Genomic DNA, 16575 nt, shown 5'->3' with positions numbered 1-16575 from the left:
AATCACCTTTGTGTGATTACATCATTAGTGAATGCTTGATGTTATTGCAAGCGACATCCACTAGATGTCACTGCAAACGAAAAGCCTTAGCCTTTTAATCGCTAGTGCAACTATACTTTTTTAAACATAAGGAATAAATGCATTTAAATAAATAAATGAGCATCACTTTCTAAATTAGAAGACAATTCATTTAATTAGGTATGACATTACAGATAGAGAGAACCTATTTTTGTTTGTTTTTTTCAGATTTTTGGATCATTTTCATCTACATATATCTGCATATACAGTGTTATAAAATGTAAAATGTACAATAAGTACAAAATATTAATAGAACTTAGTTTAGTTTAGTTTAGTTCAAACAACTTTGAAGATGCCCTGTTCACTTGGCTGATATATGAAAAACTTCTTTCCTGATATATACACTATATTGCCAAAAGTATTCGCTCACCCATCCAAATAATCAGAATCAGGTGTTCCAATCACTTCCATGGTCACAGGTGTATAAAATCAAGCACCTAGGCATGCAGACTGTTTTTACAAACATTTGTGAAAGAATGGGTCGCTCTCAGGAGCTCAGTGAATTCCAGCGTGGAACTGTGATAGGATGCCACCTGTGCAACAAATCCAGTCGTGAAATTTCCTTGCTCCTAAAAATTCCACAGTCAACTGTCAGCTGTATTATAAGAACGTGGAAGTGTTTGGGAATGACAGCAACTCAGCCACCAAGTGGTAGGCCACGTAAACTGACGGAGCGGGGTCAGCGGATGCTGAGGTGCATAGTGCGAAGAGATTGCCAACTTTCTGCAGAGTCAATCGCTACAGACCTCCAAACTTCATGTGGCCTTCAGATTAGCTCAAGAACAGTGCGCAGAGAGCTTCATGGAATGGGTTTCCATGGCCGAGCAGCTGCATCCAAGCCATACATCACCAAGTGCAATGCAAAGCGTCGGATGCAGTGGTGTAAAGCACGCCGCCACTGGACTCTAGAGCAGTGAAGACGCGTTCTCTGGAGTGACGAATCGCGCTTCTCCATCTGGCAATCTGATGGACGAGTCTGGGTTTGGCGGTTGCCAGGAGAACGGTACTTGTCTGACTGCATTGTGCCAAGTGTAAAGTTTGGTGGAGGGGGGATTATGGTGTGGGGTTGTTTTTCAGGAGCTGGGCTTGGTCCCTTAGTTCCAGTGAAAGGAACTCTGAATGCTTCAGCATACCAAGACATTTTGGACAATTCCATGCTCCCAACTTTGTGGGAACAGTTTGGAGCTGGCCCCTTCCTCTTCCAACATGACTGTGCACCAGTGCACAAAGCAAGGTCCATAAAGACATGGATGACAGAGTCTGGTGTGGATGAACTTGACTGGCCTGCACAGAGTCCAGTGTTTAACACAGTGTGTGTTAAACAGCAAGTGAACTGTCAGTTCTCAAAGTTGATTTGCTTGAAATGGGCAATGGTAATGATCTGAGTGACTTGGACAAGGGCAAAATTGTGATGGCTAGACGATTGGGTCACAGCATCTACCAGAACAGTAGGTCTCACTGGGTGTTCCCAGTATGCAGTGATAGTACTTACCAAAAAAAGGAAGGACAACCAGTAAACCCAGCAACAGAGTCATGGGCATCCAAGGCTGGTTGAGGCATGTCGAGAGTGAAGGCTAGCCCATCTGGTCCAATAGCACAGAAGAGCTTCTGTAGTACAAATAGCTGAAAATGTTGGCTATGATAGAAAGGTATCAGAACACAAAGTGCATCTGAGATTGCTGTGTATTGGGCTGTGTCACAGACCTGTCAGAGTGCCCATGCTGACCCTGCTGAAAGTGCATAGAATGGGCATGTGAGCATCAGACATGGAAGAAGGTGGCCAAGTCTGATGAGTCACATTTTCTTTTACATCATGTGAACAGCAGGGTGCTTGTGTGTCACTTGCTTGGGTAAGATATGGTACCAGGATGCACTTTGGGAAGAAAACAAGCTGGCAGAGGCAGTGTGATGCTCTGGGCAATGTTCTGTTTGGAAACCTTGGGCCCTGGTATTCATATCTATGTTACACTGACCAGTAGGTCCTGCCTACCTGAACATTTCTGCAGACCAAGTAGCAAAGGAATTTGCTAATGGCAGTGTCCTCATTCAGCAGGATAATGAAAAAAATTGTTCAGAAATGGTTTGAGGAACAAGACAAACAGTTTCAAGAAGTTGAATTAGCCTCCAATTCCAAAGATATCAATCTATCTATCAAGTATCTGTGGGATGTGCTGAACAAACAGGTCAGATCCATGGAGCCTCCACATCACAAATTACAGGCCTTAAAGGATCTGCTGCTAATGTCTTATTGTCCGATTCCACACAGCACACCTTCAGAGATATTGCAGGGTAAGTCCATGCTTCAATACCTACATAATATTTGGGAGGTTGTTTTCATATTATGGCTTATTGGTGTACTATTTTCATATATAATCCTTGTAAATACCTCCTAAATAACTACACATTAAACTAATATATAATATATATATACATACATACACACAAAATGATTTCCTAAAATGTTGATAATTGTTTAACTGGTATATAAAGAAATTCTTTCACTACAAATGTTTTATAAACAAATATGATGGAGATAGATTTTAATTTTTTTGTGGCTTAGTCATGCAAATTAATGCAGATTTATTTACTTATTTGCATAAAACTCATTGTCACAGTATTTTTAAGAATATCAATCAACTGGAAGAAATCTGCTGTTGAGATTTTTTCCTTATTTATTTTGACTAATTTTTAATGCATTTATCACAAAAAAAAAATATTTAGTTGATTATTCTTATTTTATAAAAACAATACCCTAAGTAGTATGTGCCTCCCTTTTCCTACGCATCCAAATGTATCATTATCCAAAACTGCAGTTACCATTTTAGGCAGAAAGTTTATACTACTTTGTAGCAGGAATTGACAAAAAGATAAAAGGCTACTAAAATTGCATATTTGAGAGTAAGTGTTAACATTAAAAAAAGAAATAAATGCTTGATCTTCACTACGTTTGTGGCTGGGGTAAGAAACCATAATTATATGACTACTAGAACAGCTTCTAAGGAATAAATATAAACGTAAATGGTTTTATTCTGCCAAAACACTGTCTAAAATCAGCTCACAAGAGGTTGTGTGTTAAATGCACACAAACAGCATCGCAACAAACAAAAAAGACAGCTGTGAAACATTTTTCTAAAAAAAGAAAATGTTTATTTTGGACACATTCTTGAATGTCAAACAAAGCTGCATTCTTGTAATTAGAGTGGTATTCAAAGTACAGTTAAAGGACCTTATGACAGCAAATACAAAAAAGAAAAAATAGTTTTAAAACTAATATGATAATACACTACAGATCTACGGAATTTGTATAATTGTGCTATGCACCTTCAGAGAAACAGTTCTCCTCCACCTTAAACTGCTTCAGGCAAGAGCTACCACTAACCAAAGGGGAAAAAAAAAAGACTGAAGACACATAGTGTTAACTTTACAAAAGGAGAATAACACTGTACATCTTAAAAACTTCCCATATACACGCCTAACAACTGGTTCTGTTGTATTACGTTTGAAGATGTGAATCGTGTACAACTGGGTTTATGGCATGAACGAAAATCCAGGCCCCATCAGTATCTACTCATCGTCATCGTCCTCGTCGTCTTCCTCATCCTCCTCTTCTTCGTCCTCATCATCGTCATCATCATCACCCGGATCCGATTTGGACAGTCCAGCAATACCCTTTGTGCGGTATGCCGCAATATCCTAGAAAAACATTTAAAATTTATATTCCTAGTTACATGAAAAAAACCCTCAAGTGTGCCTAATGCCACATCTCAGATAGGAAACCTCACCTTGTCATACTTCTCCTTCAACTTGGCTGCTTTCTTCTCATAAGGCTGCTTCACTTCTGCTGATGAGCTGTTCCACATCTCTCCAAGCTTCTTGGCTATATCGCCAATAGACAGGCCCGGATTCTCCCCCTTGATCTTGGGTCGATAGTCGCCGCAGAAAATGAAGAAAGCTGACCTGGACAGTAAGGGAACATGCACGTTTCTCAGACAGTTTTTAATTAAGTACAAAAGCAATGTATTGGTTGAAATGCACATACGGAGGTCTCTTGGGGGCATTAGGGTCCTTAAAGCGCTTCTTCTTCTCCCCCTTGGGAGGGATGTAGTTCTTCATTTCTCTCTCATAACGGACCTTATCCTGCTTTGCCATATCTTCGAACTTGCTCTTCTCCTTGGGTGACATTGTCTGTGAAGGAAAATACTCTTATTATAAGACATCTCAGTTTAGCAGAGCTGTTTAATAATGTGCTTAAATTTCAATTTTATGTTCAAATCAATAGGTCTCAGGCATCCATTATGTACCTTCCATCGCTCTGAACACTTCTTGGAAAACTCGGAGAAGTTGACACTAGCATCCGGGTGCTTCTTCTTGTGCTCCTCACGACAGGTTTGCACAAAATATGCATAAGAGGACATTTTTCCTCTAGGCTTCCTTGGATCTTTCACCATCTTGACTAATCTTTAAAGGAACATTTGTAAGAACGTTATTACAGGAGAAAGTGAAAATGTTGCATACAAAGAGCAGTAATGTTAAAATCATTAAACTTGGCAAGAAATTCAATAAAATCTGACCATGGAGATCATTTAATGATATTAGCTCGCCGTTTTTACAGGATAAAAAGATCATTGAACCCTCAGTCATACTCAATTAAATATTTGCTTCTTTACTTTCTTTATTTTCTTCAGACATTAAACATAGAATAAAGGGAACACAGTTCAAGCACAGACAACCAGGTTATGAGTAATATTTTTTATTTCAATATCACCTCTCTCCCAATCAAGGTTGCTTTTCAATTCCAGTCATGCACAATGCATAAAAACGGTTTTGAGCTCGGGGCGCAAGATAAGAACGACCTCTAATTCATGTACACTTAAATTTCAGCTGAATATTAAATGTCTTTTTATTTCAGCCATTTAGTCGTGCATAATGTTCAGGGTAATCCATTACGTCTAAGCACGAAAAGATGGGCTAGACTAGGGTGTTTTATAAAGCTAAATATTTCTTCCTTTTTTGCGGGGAAAATCCAGTATTCATGAAAGAAAGTCGCCCTTAAACGTTGAATCTTGCGTACAAAGATCATGATGTCGCCTTTGATTTTGTTGATTAGGTTCATTTCAGTGAAAATTTATGACCGAATACAGACAAGGAACGTTGAATAACAGAGGAAGGCAGAAACCGAGCAGTCGGCATCGTCCATACCGATGTACTATGAGCATTTTCTTGTCCATCTCATGTAATAAGCACAGTTTTCAATGAGAAGTGTTCAGCCGTCTGCAGTCTCTAGATGGCTGCTTGCCATATACTGGCTCCATTGGGGGAAGGGGTGGTGTGTGAGTGAGGTGGGGGTGTTTCAGCATCCTAGCTTGGATCAATATTATCCAGCTAGAAGTGGGAAGACAAAGCTGGTGGACCTTAAACGTAGTGCTGCTGGATCATTTCAATGCCAGGAGAGCTTCACATATATCACACGCAGCATCATATTAAGACTAAAATGGCTTCATGCCTTTATGTCTACAAAGCAAATATATCCACGCTTTAAACACACTTAGAGTGTACTATTTCCGTTGAATAAAAATAGATAATTATGCGTAAAATATTTTAGTGTAAAAAAATGCAGGCAAGCCTTGATTCAGGTTTAAATAAAATCCGAAATAAACAGTTTTTTAAGGACCGGGCGCTCCCATCCCCCGCCACTCTCATTAAAACGCAATGACGCGCTGAATAATATCAGCCATATCATGTTATTGACTCGCACACATTTCCATTTAATCAAGTTGGAAAATAAAAATATTTCAGCGTTTTCACAAACCATATCATTTTGCGCCATTTTCTTTTTTTTTACCCCTCCGTATTGTACGTATAAAAATACCGCCCTGTGATGTTAAAAGCAGTAATTCCCCGTCTCACACAATGGCTCGATCTCAAATGGCGCCCCACTAGACATGCTTTGTACTATCTAGGGCGCATAAGCCATTATTTCACGGCGTATGTAGTGCGGTTACAGAGGGAGCACGGAGCCATTTGGGATGCAGCCAATAGCTTAGCAGCTAAGTGAAATGGCCGGCAGTGAGTAGCGTTCAGAAGCTAACAGGCTATGCTAATGCGCTATCGGAGGGAAAAAAAAAACGGAGAAAACTTACTTTGAGCTAGAAACGCCGGGGGAAATCGTACATTTAGCCACGACGTCACACGTTGCAGCAAATTCTTGCGCGTTTAACAAATCGAGAGTAAGGTTATAGATATAAACTGACTGACAGACTGGATGGCTGGCTAACGGCAAATTGAATCTGACAAAAGATGGGCCGGCTATTTGAATACCAAACATCCCCCTAACAAAGGAAATCTTCGGAAAACGCCATGATAATTAGAGAATATACAAAGGAATCCGTGTAAAATGTGTAAATGCATTTTAACAAACTCACCAAGGGGAAATTTGACTCCTCTATCCGTAGAGATTCTGTGTGTATTAGTAGATTGAAGTACAATACAACAGCGTCGCGCGCTTATCCCAAGTGCGCGTGTCTGTGTCCTTCTGCCCAAGAGAATACGGAATACAGTGGAGAGTTTCTATTGGCTACCGCCAAGTCCGACCCGCTTCTGATTGGCTGTAAGCGGCCTATAGGCCATTGCAGGGGCAAACGCTGATTGGTTGGTTCTTCGAAGAAACGTCATAATTTTTCGAATGGCGGGCTAACTTGAAAAAGTCTCCAGTCCAACGCTATACTACATACAGATTTGTAGTAGCGGTGGCCTGTTACATACATATACCCTCAGTTACAAGAAGTAAGTTATATAAATAACCACCGATATAAAGGAGGTCTGTGAAGACTTGTGATATTGTAAATTTTAAAACAGCACACAGTAGAGTCCTTTGTGATGGACTGTGGTCGCTTAACAGGTCTTTCATTACCAGAGAGCAAAACGGCTTATTGTTTACTCGCAGCCTAAAGAATTGTAAAAATTGAACATTTAATGTTCATATACTTTGCTACACACATCCCAGTGGCATTATTAATGATCTTCATACAACAGTACTCAATAGTAAATGCAAGTTTATGGCAAATATTTGTGAATTAATAAGAAAAAGTAATGACTTTGGCTAGAGCCTTTACGACGTTGTCAGGGGGCGTGGCTTGTGGTTACCATAGCAACAGACCTCAACATATATGGTCACACAAAGCAGTAATCTAACAATGTGATTTTCTTTAATTATAGGTGTATTTGGTCAGATTAGAGTTTTTCCCCCAGTCAAGATTAGGTCTCTAATGGTTAGATGGGTTTGATATTTGAATGATTTCTGTTCATATTCTCAATGATCCAGCTCCAGGATCCAGGAGGACCGTTACACCGAAATACAGGGTTTTCTCAATCACTTAATTCACTTAAGGCAACAGTGCATTTCCATTGTTCGTGTGTTTGTTTGTTTTTGTTTTACAAATCATCCTCTATATATGTATAAGAAGAAAATAAAAATTGCACCTATTGCACCATCATAGCTGTCGTTGACTATAAGCTTACAGCTGTAGTCATATTTACAGCTATAAAAAATATTTTAATAAGACTAAAGACTACCAGCCTGCAGAATGATGGCCTCAAGACTAGCAATAACAATAATACCAAAACAAAAATAATAAACAAAAAAATAATAACAATATACCAAACTACGCATTACATCACTAAGATCTCGACATGATATAACTTATTCGTGAAAACATAATGAATCATATTCAGATTGCTAATTTAAATAATCATTGTAGATTTTTTGACCAAAGCTCCTGAGTACTCTATAGAGCAATTTGGTTATATAGATTAATATATTATTATATTGTATATTATTTTTACTATATTGTAAAGAGCAGTGAATCCCTGAAGCATAGCCTGTGAGTCAGTGATGTTTGCTTGCTTGTTGTTATAAATCACAACCCAGGATTATTTGCAATATTATTCTTATTCAAGGGTAAAATGATTATTTTTTGCACAGCTGTAGTTTTTCATAATGTGTTGTGGTGATCCGTGAAATTTCTTTTACAATTTTCTTTTACATTACAACCCTAACAAATGACAAATCAGATATGTATATATATATATATACACTATATTGCCAAAAGTATTCGCTCACCCATCCAAATAATCAGAATCAGGTGTTCCAATCACTTCCATGGCCACAGGTGTATAAAATCAAGCACCTAGGCATGCAGACTGTTTTTACAAACATTTGTGAAAGAATGGGTCACTCTCAGGAGCTCAGTGAATTCCAGCGTGGAACTGTGATAGGATGCCACCTGTGCAACAAATCCAGTCGTGAAATTTCCTCGCTCCTAAATATTCCACAGTCAACTGTCAGCTGTATTATAAGAACGTGGAAGTGTTTGGGAACGACAGCAACTCAGCCACGAAGTGGTAGGCCACGTAAACTGACGGAGCGGGGTCAGCGGATGCTGAGGCGCATAGTGCGAAGAGGTCGCCAACTTTCTGCAGGGTCAATCGCTACAGACCTCCAAACTTCATGTGGCCTTCAGATTAGCTCAAGAACAGTGCGCAGAGAGCTTCATGGAATGGGTTTCCATGGCCGAGCAGCTGCATCCAAGCCATACATCACCAAGTGCAATGCAAAGCATCGGATGCAGTGGTGTAAAGCACGCCGCCACTGGACTCTAGAGCAGTGGAGACGCGTTCTCTGGAGTGACGAATCACGCTTCTCCATTTGGCAATCTGATGGACGAGTCTGGGTTTGGCGGTTGCCAGGAGAACGGTACTTGTCTGACTGCATTGTGCCAAGTGTAAAGTTTGGTGGAGGGGGGATTATGGTGTGGGGTTGTTTTTCAGGAGCTGGGCTTGGCCCCTTAGTTCCAGTGAAAGGAACTCTGAATGCTTCAGCATACCAAGACATTTTGGACAATTCCATGCTCCCAACTTTGTGGGAACAGTTTGGAGCTGGCCCCTTCCTCTTCCAATATGACTGTGCACCAGTGCACAAAGCAAGGTCCATAAAGACATGGATGACAGAGTCTGGTGTGGAGGAACTTGACTGGCCTGCACAGAGTCCTGACCTCAACCCGATAGAACACCTTTGGGATGAATTAGAGCGGAGACTGAGAGCCAGGCCTTCTCGTCCAACATCAGTGTGTGACCTCACAAATGCGCTTCTGGAAGAATGGTCAAAAATTCCCATAAACACACTCCTAAACCTTGTGGACAGCCTTCCCAGAAGAGTTGAAGCTGTTATAGCTGCAAAGGGTGGACCGACGTCATATCGAACCCTATGGATTAGGAATGGGATGTCACTTAAGTTCATATGTGAGTCAAGGCAGGTGAGCGAATACTTTTGGCAATATAGTGTATATATATATATATATATATATATATATATATATATATATGACACACACACCTTTGCCACTTCTTCCATATCTAAAATCCTGGACACAACAATGACAAGCCAGCACCACAATACATTTTTCGTTTCAGTTTCTCACTCATGCCCTTCTAGATTTAGTCCCTCTTTTAATATATTTAGTTGCCCATTCTAATAACCTCCACATTTCTGTAAAGGCTTATCATTAGATTTTGAAGTGTGGCTGTGCGATTTGTTCATTCTCATTGAGCTACAGTGGCATTAATGAGGCCTGAGCTGCATTCAGCATTCCAGTTCAAGATGTTTAGTGGAGTGGATGCCAGGGCTTCTCTCTGAAGTCCATTTCTTTCACTCCATTCTTGGCAAACCATGTCTTCATGGACCTCGTTTCATGCACATTATGCTGGAACATGAAGAGAAATTTAATTTGTACAGCATGCACTGACATCTTATATAATTGTGTGCTTTCAAGGTTGTAGCAACAGTTTGGGGAAGATCAAAAAATATGGGTGTGATAGTCACATGACCACGCACTTTTGGATGAGTTTTGGGTCTATGTAAATTTGTAAATGTATTGTTAGCTAGCAATTAAATTGATCATGTTCGAAAACATACAGTCTATATGTCTGTTTTTGTATCTCTTTTTACATTTTTACATTTTATATACCGAGGTGATGAAAGATCATTTCATTAGTGGAGTGAAGAATATGTAAACCTCAGCGCTAACCACCAGGTGGCGCCACACTCAAACAATTAAACGGCGACAGCTAGATTATAGAAGAGTAAATTTTAGTATGGTTATAGAATAATGACAATTTATAGTAGATACAGTGTGTGTGTGTGTGCTTATTTTGACATGATTTAGGACATGATTTAGTTGACTCTAAATGTACTAATCATTTTAATTATAAATAATTTTTATGAGTGGTTAGAAGACAAGTCAGTGTTGGAGAATTTATGAAATTGTTTAGTATATTTTTTTAACCACATCATGAATAGTCGTTTGCACTGGTAGATATGTCTAAATTGCTGTGTTGAAATGAATCTATAATTAAATTATAGGTTATAGGGAAGATTCGTAGTGAATTTGTGAGTGTTTTGAAACCAACCACACAATCTGGCAACCCTGCAGTCCACCAGTCTCTCAGCACCCTCTCTGTTGTTGTCATTTGTCTCCTATAACAACCACACTTTCTCTCTCTGCACCAAGGCACGTCTTGTTTGAGTTCATTAAAGGTAAAGAATCCCTAGAGAAAAAACCCACAAACATCTGTAATGATCCTTTCTTACATTGACATTTTTTCCCTCTCTCTTAGACCATGCATGCACCAGAAAGTCAATGCTATCAACTGACCAGAATTCTTTGTCATCTGTTACAGAAGAGGATCCAGAGGTGACCCAATAACTCAATCCAGGAAAAAGATATGGCTAACTGTGGTGAGTTTTTCAAAGCTCTTTTATTGATTTGATTGTTCGTTTGTATTATAATATATACAATCCATATTTAAAAACATAAAATAAAAATGAAGACATTTTTCTAATTACATTTTTTAATGTTCATTCTCAGAAATAAAGGTATCAATTGACCTTGTTGCTGAGATGGTACCATCAAGGGACATTTTTGTTTTTTTGTACAAATGTACATTTGTCTATATTTCACCTGGGAAGCTACACGTAGTGTAAGGGTCGAATTATATATCCTAATTTTTATAGACATAAGGATATACGTGCTAAAGGTAGAAAAGATGCAAAGGATGTCCCAAAATTTTGATATCTTTCTTTCAGAGAGTGTTGCTAAGTTAAGGTTACATTTAGTAATACTAGATCTCTGACTTTGGATATCCTGTGGCCTCATTTAACAGCATTGTACTGAATATCATTTTAAAGATGACAGAAAATGGGATCCATATGAGACCGCGCAGAAAAGGGATTTTATAAGCAGACCCAGTTCACCAGTTCCGGTTTTATGGTAAGCCTACCATCTGGAAACAGGAAATACACGAACCTAATTGCAGATCTACTCCTTTTTTCCAAAATGTCCCAGACAAGTCTGCAACATGAAAACAGTCAAAAGAGAGAGTAGAGAGTAGAGTGTTTTGATGCTATTATAAATATTGCATAGGAATCAACAAGTGTCTCTGTTATCTCACTATGTTAGGCCAACTACATCCAGGGCCTATAGAAATCCATATGCTTTGGCCGATCCTATTGGTGTAACTGCATATAGCGAAGACTTTTGCTGGAAACCTCCATCTAAGCCTGAGTGTATACGGACTGGGACAGCATCTGGCAACAGAAGAAACAACCCACACCCAAGCCAGGTGAAGAGAAGGCATTTACCTTTTTACAGTCAGTGCTTGTATACTTTTGCAAGTACAGTACAGCCCCAGGTGAAAACTAAAGCATACCTCAGTAATAAACAGAGGAATTTCTAAAAACCTGTTCAATACCACAAAAAATGTATTGAGAAACAGAATACTTAATAATTGAAGTCCTCCATTAGCTGGACAGACAAATCTTAATGTGTTTGCCTATCATAATATTTATATGTGTATAACATTATTTATGACTTACCAGTTACCCAGTAAAACCAGTGTATTTACAATCAGCAGCTGTTTTTATCCTTATGCCGTACACAATTTGTTAGCACACCTTGCATCAGTCCCGTTGTGACTCTTTTTGCTGCCAATATTGCTGCTAAATTAATTGCACTACACTGCACAATAGTTTACACTACATAGCAATAGCTTTCCTGCACAGCACACTTTTTTGTCTGTATTCCCCTGTGTGTTTATTGTTCTGTATATTTATTGCCTTATACTCATCTCACACTGTTGTGTATTTGCATTTTAGTCTTGTCTCTAGTGTGCTGTATTGTTATATACTGCTTGGCCTTGGAGAAATGACATTTTGATCTAATATATACAAATTATTTACACAGAGGGATGACAATAAAAACCCACTTAGATTAACTTGACTATTTTGCACGATTGTTTTCCAAATTTTCTCCCAATTTTTGGGCATTGGCCAAAAACCCACACGCCAGCTGCTGCTCATGCTTTGTCTCAGTTTAGCATCACAAAGTTGTACGAAAGCACCCTCTGCCCTCTTCCACATTTACATGCTCAGAATGGCCAGTGTCACTCTGATCAAAAGATCCTATGCCATCCCTCCCACGTTGAGAACACAAGAGCCCACTGTACCCCCATCTGTCAATAGAAATGGATCACATTTTACATTTATGGCAGATGCACTTATCTCATTTACACAACTGAGCAATTAAGGATTAGGGGCCTTGCTGAGGGGCCCGATTTGAACTCTTGCAACCTTCTGATTAGTAGACCAACACGTAAACCACTGAGCTGCCACTTCCTGCTATTAATTGGTTGATAGACCATTCTCAGAACCATGATACTGACATAGTGGTTATGAAGCATTTGTTAACAGACTTTTCTTAAACCCTGCAATGGCATGACAGTTCCTAAAGAATCCTGAAATGCTTTTATGTTTTATTTACTCATTCTAGCGTCTTCACACAACATACAATCATGCCAAGTGTTACTGCTGTCACGAGAACAGACCACCACTTAAATAGTATCTGATCTGACCACTGACAGTGAGATAACTGATAAGATGACTACTGATAGGAGGGAACACTATATACTCTTGTTTTTTGTATGCTGTGTGCTTTCATGTTTCATGTTTTGTTTGTAAAAATATAGCCAGCTAACTGTGATGGCAAAATGTTATAAATTTTTAAAAAAAAAATATGTCTATATGTTGATTGATTTAAAGCAAGTGCTCCTTTGTTTACTACTGATGTGAAATCATCTGCTGAAAAGGAGAACCGAAGACTTTGACTCTGAGTAGAAAGTGAGAGTTTAGAGTATGTTTTCTTTGTGTTCCTTTTAGTTTGAGGTCAGAATTAGTACAGAGCTAGCTACATTAGTTACAACAAAAATGGTATCACCTTCAGGGTTTTATGGTATGGAGGCTTCCTCCTGGACTGAAGCTTTGTGAAAACCCCCCACCTGAGGATGAAGTCAAAAATGCTCTGTCTGCTCAGTACAAGTCAACATACAGAAATGACTTTTTGGGCATCCCTCAAGGTATAAATACTAAATATACTAAAATAGTCATGCTGAAATGTCATCTTTGTTCAAAACCAGAAAATTGGTCTATAGTTTGACAAAATATTTGTGTACTATATTATCAATATTTTGTGTATTATATCTGTCATTAGTTGATCATTTCATCTTGTCTATCATGTGGCATCTGTACTCTGTTTGGTGCCATATTTTCTCTCATCTACAGGCATCTTGATGAAACGTAAAGCCCTAGATCCTGTTAAGCACATTTCAGAGGTCCCACAGAGCATCCAGACTGAGATGAGATATAACTATCGTAAGCCTGTTCAGAGACCTGAATTTCGGGGAAATATATCCCACCGTGAGGCACCAAAGGGGATAAGTAAGCTTTAGCAACCAATTTGATGCAAAATATATTCTGGAATTGTGCTCCCAAAAACAGCTTTTTGCTTTTCTAAATGAAAATGTAATTAATAACAAAGGAACAAAACACATGGGGGTGTGATTTTATAATAATCAACAAGTGTTGTTGTATAACACCCTGGTACTAACTTGAAGTTCATTATTTTCCTATTACATCAGCTCCTGAATTGTTTTTGTCCTTTTAAACCACAATATAGAGTTTACAGATGATTAAAGAATGACACATTTTAGCGATTTATAGTTATGCTTAATGTTGTGGAATTTGGAAAGATTTTATCTCCTGTTATTTCAGATATAAACAGCCATCAACCAGCCTCTGTTTTTTATTTTTCTCGAAGTTAATAAGACAAAAAAACAATGCACAGTTTTCTTTGTCAAAAAACGTTTTGAATCCATTTATGATTAGTCTTAATCCTTGAGTAAGTTACTAAAGAAACAAGTAATTTTAGAATGATTGCATTAATGTAAGCTGTCAGAGCTGATGTTATAGGAAATTATTCACTATTTGACCAATCAGAATTCAACAACACTGCTATAATAATAGGTAAATTTAAAAAATGTGGTAAGCAGGTGTATTATATTAATATTTTATTATGTTTTATTGTACATTTCACAATTTGAAGTAATCTTCCTAGATGTATTTTAAGAGCTTACCATGAATACTTCGTTCAATTATTTTTCTTCGTATGCAAAGCACTCTGGAATTCATAAATAAATAGTGTAATATAAATATGTATTACTATTATTGTTGTTTTAGATTAGACAGTAGCTAGATTATTTTATTTATTTATCACAATGTTTGTATAGAACTCAACATTTTTTCTTTAAGTCCCTACAGTGGTCCCAAAGCATATCACTAACCAGGAAAGCATGAAGCCCTTGACTACTTATGACAGGCATTTCTGTGGTAAATCCACAGACTTTGCTTCAGTGCTCAGCTCTCTCCAGCCTGAAGAACTCCAGCACTTCTACAAGCATTTACCTGAAAAGGGTGAGCAATAAAATCACACTATTTTATGTAATACAGTGTACTCTGCATGATTATTCCAATGGTTTCTATTTTTACATTCATTGAAATGTCATGTGAAATCATACAAAATACAAAATGTAGTAATCTATAATGAGCAAAATGGCTTAAATATAAAAGAAGGTTTGATTTCTTTCATTTTCTGTCCAATAGAAAAAATGGTGATGCAAACATTTTTGAAGAAAAACCCAAGTCCCCCTGGTCAAGGAAAGAAAATAATTGAACCAGTGGCATTCACGCAACCTCCTGTAGTGCTAGACAGGATATCCGTCTGGCCTGGGCCTCTGTGACCGATTCCCATGATGTGCATGTGTGTGCAAGAAAAGGAATAAATTCCTTCTATTGCAATGGATTGTGCTGTTCAGATATATGTTAAGGAGTATGTATTTGCCTGCACATTACATCACATATTAATACACGAAAAATACATACATGTAGTCAGTTCTTTGTCCGGTAGAAGAATATAACAAATGAGTCAACCAGTTCATATTATCTTCATTGGGTAGAAGGTGTTGATTAATTTTCCATAACAGCTGTTCTGGCAGTAGTTACAGGTTTAAGTTAATACATTACATTCCACACAAACGTATTAACAAAACATCTACAGTCATTGACATTTACATTTAAAGAGTCTCCATAGTCAGTGTTTTGTAACAGTCAGAGCTAAAGCTGTAACTTTACGTTTTTCAACATGGGAAAGTCTTCAGAATAATAAATAGGGATTTGTAATTTCTTGCAAACATGAGAATCTGCATTTATTTTTCTTATTAACTTTTAAAGGATGATGAGAAAACAACTGTTATATCTCTTCCACAACTTTAAATGTAATTGTAAATGGATAAAATGTAGCATGTGTTGTTCATTAATCAATAAAAGTTGTAATCCATATTAATTTCCTGTGGTATAAGAAAAATAAAATGATTGGAAAATAATAAACTACAGGTTGACAAAACACTGTATTCATGACCAGTCAAATTTTATTCCATTTAAAACACATACTTTTGCCTCAACAGTATATACAATGTTGTTAGCATTTAGTTTGCTCAACCTTAAATCCTCACATGGAAGAATTTATTTATGAAAAATATATTTATTCTGGTATTTAAATTTTGTATACGTATGTTAGGAAAAATACAAAAAAAGTAAAATATATTTTGGTTTAAACACATTTAGCTACATTTTGAGGACTTCTGACCACCTGTGCAGCACTAAGGTCATTCACTGGGGTTTAAAATTAACACAATACTAGAAACTGTTGGAAATGAGCAAGAGCATTCCAACAACGAAAATAATGTAGTCATAAGAAATTTCTGAACCTGCCCTTAAAATTGGAGTATAAGTAAAATAGTAAAATCAAGTTTGCATTTGTTTTTTTTTTTTTGTTTGTTTGTTTGTTTTTTAAAATTATAACCTATTCTTCTTGTAATAAGAAAAAGCACTTGCTAAAAGGTTTAGAATACACAAAGAAGCAACGCAGGGGACCACCAGTCTGTTTCAGAAGGGAGGTTCAAATATCAGGTAACACGAGACTCAGGTGAGATGTGGGTTGGTCTGTGTGCAACCATAGCTGCTGCTCAACTCTTAGCAAACAACACAGTCGAGGA

The 16575-nt window shown here is 37.8% G+C and overlaps 2 protein-coding genes across 3 annotated transcripts; one reads left to right on the top strand and one right to left on the bottom strand.

Moving 5' to 3' along the window:
* Positions 1–3202: 3202 nt before the first annotated feature.
* Positions 3203–6648, bottom strand: hmgb1b (high mobility group box 1b). The gene is made up of 5 exons (XM_058414516.1): positions 6501–6648; positions 4380–4536; positions 4118–4263; positions 3861–4035; positions 3203–3771 (listed from the first exon to the last, which is right to left on the bottom strand). Exons 2-5 carry the CDS (start codon positions 4524–4526, stop codon positions 3643–3645), a joined length of 597 nt encoding a protein of 198 aa, XP_058270499.1. The 5' UTR covers positions 4527–4536; positions 6501–6648; the 3' UTR covers positions 3203–3642.
* A 3854-nt stretch (positions 6649–10502) lies between these two features.
* LOC131367695 (testis-expressed protein 26-like) lies at positions 10503–15888 on the top strand. 2 transcript variants are annotated; one of them, XM_058413144.1, is made up of 8 exons: positions 10503–10669; positions 10813–10870; positions 11321–11402; positions 11592–11754; positions 13410–13542; positions 13748–13903; positions 14774–14935; positions 15125–15888. In XM_058413144.1, exons 2-8 carry the CDS (start codon positions 10858–10860, stop codon positions 15259–15261), a joined length of 846 nt encoding a protein of 281 aa, XP_058269127.1. In that variant the 5' UTR covers positions 10503–10669; positions 10813–10857; the 3' UTR covers positions 15262–15888. The 2 variants fall into 2 exon arrangements, with proteins under 2 accessions (XP_058269127.1, XP_058269124.1); XM_058413141.1 differs by having other exon boundaries at positions 10504–10669; positions 10750–10870.
* The last annotated feature ends 687 nt before the right edge of the window (positions 15889–16575 follow it).

This window comes from Hemibagrus wyckioides, linkage group LG17, assembly GCF_019097595.1.
Source record: "Hemibagrus wyckioides isolate EC202008001 linkage group LG17, SWU_Hwy_1.0, whole genome shotgun sequence".
NCBI lineage: Eukaryota > Metazoa > Chordata > Actinopteri > Siluriformes > Bagridae > Hemibagrus > Hemibagrus wyckioides.
The sequence above is the reverse complement of the archived record's forward strand: the minus strand, read 5'-3'. Positions and strand labels throughout refer to the sequence as shown.

Bases quoted from the DNA above. Each gene is read 5' to 3' on its own strand.
- hmgb1b (XM_058414516.1), bottom strand. From the start codon at position 4,526: ATGGTGAAAGATCCAAGGAAGCCTAGAGGAAAAATGTCCTCTTATGCA. The intron at 4,036-4,117 runs GTATGTGCATTT...CTTACTGTCCAG, and splicing joins AATGCCCCCAAGAGACCTCC to GTCAGCTTTCTTCATTTTCT. The intron at 3,772-3,860 runs GTGAGGTTTCCT...ATGTTTTTCTAG, and splicing joins TGAAGGAGAAGTATGACAAG to GATATTGCGGCATACCGCAC.
- LOC131367695 (XM_058413144.1), top strand. The intron at 11,755-13,409 runs GTGAAGAGAAGG...TATCACCTTCAG, and splicing joins ACAACCCACACCCAAGCCAG to GGTTTTATGGTATGGAGGCT. The intron at 13,543-13,747 runs GTATAAATACTA...TCTCATCTACAG, and splicing joins CTTTTTGGGCATCCCTCAAG to GCATCTTGATGAAACGTAAA.